Genomic DNA, 4,156 nt, shown 5'->3' on the forward strand with positions numbered 1-4,156 from the left:
CTTCATGTTTGATGAATGGATGATTAATTGAGATGGAAGGCTCCTTAAGGACTTGATTGGGATGCATGTGTAGTATAGATTTTATTTTGTACTTGTATGAATGATTTTTGAACTCTAGCTTACCCTTCTGTTTCCATGTGGTGGGACTGCGATGATCATACTTGGTATGGGAGCAGGTCAGGGATAGCTTGGAGTAGACGTGATCGCTGCGAGACGAGGAGTTGAGCCTCGTGTTTTGAGTTACCATTTTGGGTAACAATTTTTGTCTGTGCTTGACCGACACTAAGGAATATTTTGGGATGACTGTACATATATGGTGCTTTATTTTGTATACAGAAACTTAATTATTTTGATCTTTATATTTATGCCTGTATGTATGTGTTATCCAGTTTAATATTCTCTTAGTTAACTAGTTGTAGTGCGATTCCACTAAGTGTAGAGACCATGGCGGGTTGTTACACTTTTATGGTATCAGAGCCGGTTGAGTCTTTTAGGATACTCTGTGGGGAGTGATCCTTCTAGGTTCCTGTTGTGTCATATCTCTGATATGTGTTGGTTTTTAGTGATTTGTTTTGGTATTAGGTTACTAAAGAAAGATGTTTGAATTCTTGCAGTATGGTCAGACCTCAGTATGACCAGATTGCTAGGGCCATGGAGATGATGGCCATGGCGATGTAGCAGTAGAGTGCTCACTTTGCTCAGATGGAGGTAGGTAGAGCTGCTGACGCAGCTAGACCAGTGGTCTCTCAGGATGGGAGAGATTTAGCAGAGTTCAGGGGGTGTCAGCCTCCTCAGTTCAAGGGGGATTCAGATCCTGATGTGGCAGATCAGTGGTTGAGTGAGATGGAGAAGATCTTCAGTGTTCTGGGATCTTCTGAGGAGAGGAAGTTGGCTTATGCAGTTTACATGCTAGGGGGCGAGGCTGAGTACTGGTGGAGATGCACCAAGCAGATGTTAGAGAGCAGGGGTGTACTTGTTGATTGGGATTGCTTTAGGAGGGTTGTTTTGGAGAAATATTTCCCGGATAGCGTTAGATACGCTAAGGAGGCAGAGTTCATGAGACTACATCAGGGGAGCTCGTCTGTTTCTGAGTATTCTATGAGGTTTGAGCATCTAGCTCGTTTCTACTCTCAGGCCATATATGAGGCTTGGAGATGTAGGAAGTTTGCAGAGGGGTTGAGGCATGAGTTGAAGAAGGTCATAGTCCCTATGTCCATCGTGGAGTTTCCTTCCTTGGTTGAGAAGGCAAAGACTGTTGAGAGATTGGAGGGTGGTGGTAGCAGCGGTAAGGCTACTAGAGTTCAGGAGGGATCATCTGGGTCGAGGAGGGGAGGCTAGCAGAGGGGACCCTATGACAGACCTGTACAGTCTCAGAGAGGAGCTGTTAGTAGGGGACCTCGTCCTGCTAATCCTCAGGGTGGAGCACAGTCAGTGCGGTGCTACAAATATGGAGGAGCACATGTGGTCAGAGATTGTTCCCATCCGGGGAATGTTTGCTTTAGATGTGGTAGGCCAGGCCACATCTCTAGAGATTGTCATACACCGCCGACTTCATCTAGGAGTGCCCCGAGGCCACCCAGACCTACAGCTGCGGGGAGAGTGTTTACATTGTCAGGTGCAGAGGCTTCCACTTCATCAGACTTAGTGAAGGGGAAGGGGAAGGAAGCAAGTGAGGATGTGTTATTTTTGTTGGATTCTGGTGCCACACATTCTTTCATTTCTGTTGATTGTGTGGAGAGATTGGGTTTGTCAGTATCTTCATTGCATGTTGATTTGTCTGTGTCTACTCTGGCTTCAATTTCTGTGGTGACGTCGGAGATGTGTGTGAGATGCCCGATAGAGGTGTCTGGTAGAATGTTTCGAGTGAACCTGATTCTGTTGCCCATGGTGGATATCGACATAATCTTAGGGATGGATTGGTTATCTTCCCATCACTTCCTTATAGATTGTGCTCGGAGAGAGTTGGTATTTCCTCAGTTGGAGGATGAGGTGTTAGTATCAGTGGGTCAGGCTGAGCAGTTGATGAGAGATGGAGCTGAGTGCTTCATGTTGTTTGCAGCTTTGTGTATTGAGACAGAGAGAGCTATCACTGGGATTGAGATTGTCAGTGAATTTCCTGAGGTGTTTCCAGATGATGTGTCGGGATTACCACCTATGCGTGACGTTGAGTTTAGCATTGATCTAGTACCTGGTGCAGGACCAGTATTAGTGGCTACTTATAGGATGGCTCCAGCTGAGTTGGTAGAGCTGAAGAAACAGGTTGAGGATTTGTTGGAGAAATAGATGGTGAGGCCCAGTGTTTCTCCTTGGGGTGCCCCGATAATTTTAGTGAAGAAGAAGAACGGTGGGGCCGTTTGTGTGTTGATTTAAATAGATGTTTATTCATGTTTAAAGTTGAAGTTTTAGATCATGTATGTATGATATATGATGTATGGTGAGGTGTGATTCAGATGTATGCTTTGTAATGATACGTATGAATGTTTGAATATGGTATGACATGTGTATATGTTCATATGAGTATGTTTATTGATCATAATGGTGGGCAGACCATTATGATGTATGATGCATTATTGCATGTGATGTCTTATGACATGTGTATGATTGTTGATCATGATGGTGGGCAGACCATTATGATGTATGATGCATGATTGCATGTGATGCTTATGGCATGACTCTAGCCTAAGACTTGAGGAGAGGAAAAATATTTTCGAACTGGAAGAGCTCACATAGAGTCTCTTGAGAGTGGGGCTTGGATAGGCCACTGATATATGAGAGTGGTGCTCTGGGAGGCCACTAGATTTGGGAGAGTGGTGCTCAGATAGGCCACTGGGTTGGGTGAGTCTCCTCTAAGTCCTTAGCTAGTGTTGGAGCGGGGTATGAGGTCGAGGGTTATTCCCTTAACCAAGTACTCAGGAGGTGCGAGGATCCTTGCGGATAGTCAGTGGGCGAACTCCACAATTGACTTGGTTACGCATGCCAAGGTCGTGGTAAGCCCGTACCCAACTGTGCTATACCTGACGGTGGATCTGACTTCCAATTGTGTAAGTGACATCATACGAGTAAACCCGAGTGAGGATTATATATCCTGTTTAGCTGTGACCGAGCGGGCGCATTGGGTGTGAAAATGGTTGGGGTGGTTTCGGTAGGATGGAATATCACTTATACAGCTCTATTGTTATGGAGATCTCCTAAGTGTATGCGTGACGACGCATTAGATGATTGATATGCATGGATATCTGTGATGAGTTGCATGTATTGCATGATTTTTATGATGATGAAGTGTATGGTGTTTGACTTCATGTTTGATGAATGGATGATTGATTGAGATGGAAGGTTCCTTAGGGACTTGATTGGGATGCATGTGTAGTATAGATTTTATTCTGTACTTGTATGAATGATTTTTGAACTCTAGCTTACCCTTCTGTTTCCATGTGGTGGGACTGCGATGATCATACTTGGTATGGGAGTAGGTCAGGGATAGCTTGGAGTAGAGGTGACTGCTGCGAGACGAGGAGTTGAGCCTCGTGTTTTGAGTTACCATTTTGGGTAACAATTTTTGTCTGTGCTTGACCGGTACTAAGGAATATTTTGGGATGACTGTACATATATGGTGCTTTATTTTGTATACAGAAACTTAATTATTTTGATCTTTATATTTATGCATGTATGTATGTGTTATCCAGTTTAATATTCTCTTAGTTAACTAGTTGTAGTGTGATTCCACTAAGTGTAGAGACCATGGCGGGTCATTACACTTAGGCCCAAGTGGAGGGCACCTAGGTTTCATGGTCTTATCATGCACCTAGATGTTGCTTAACCAAATGATGGAACTACTTGGAGATGGTTGATGTTTCTTCAAGTTGAACCAAATAAATCCCTTCTTCTCTTGAGGTGCTTCACGACAAGGTAAGAATGAAGGAGTTTCAAGCTTCATAAAGCTTGAAGAAGCAACAATGGTGGTTAGGTTTCTCTAGAAGGAGAGAAACTTGATGAACCAAACATAAAGGAGAAGTTCCTTTGTGAAGCTTCTAGGATAAGGAGATTCTCCACGAAATTAGACTCTTGAAAATGAGCGAGAATTTCTGAATTCTAAGTCTCATAAATGTCAAAAGTGTTTACAAATGAAGGTTTCTAGAATTTATAGAAGTAGGAAGCT

General features: G+C 43.6%; 1 protein-coding gene across 1 annotated transcript; it reads left to right on the forward strand.

Moving 5' to 3' along the window:
* The first annotated feature begins 702 nt into the window (after positions 1–702).
* LOC145957979 (uncharacterized) lies at positions 703–1,338 on the forward strand. The gene is made up of 2 exons (XM_083074424.1): positions 703–1,103; positions 1,161–1,338. The coding sequence occupies exons 1-2, from the start codon at positions 703–705 to the stop codon at positions 1,336–1,338; spliced, it is 579 nt and encodes a 192-aa protein (XP_082930550.1).
* Positions 1,339–4,156: the final 2,818 nt, after the last annotated feature.

This window comes from Cajanus cajan, chromosome 5 (genome assembly GCF_000230855.2).
Source record: "Cajanus cajan strain Asha chromosome 5, NIPB_CcT2T_4, whole genome shotgun sequence".
NCBI classification, from domain to species: domain Eukaryota; kingdom Viridiplantae; phylum Streptophyta; class Magnoliopsida; order Fabales; family Fabaceae; genus Cajanus; species Cajanus cajan.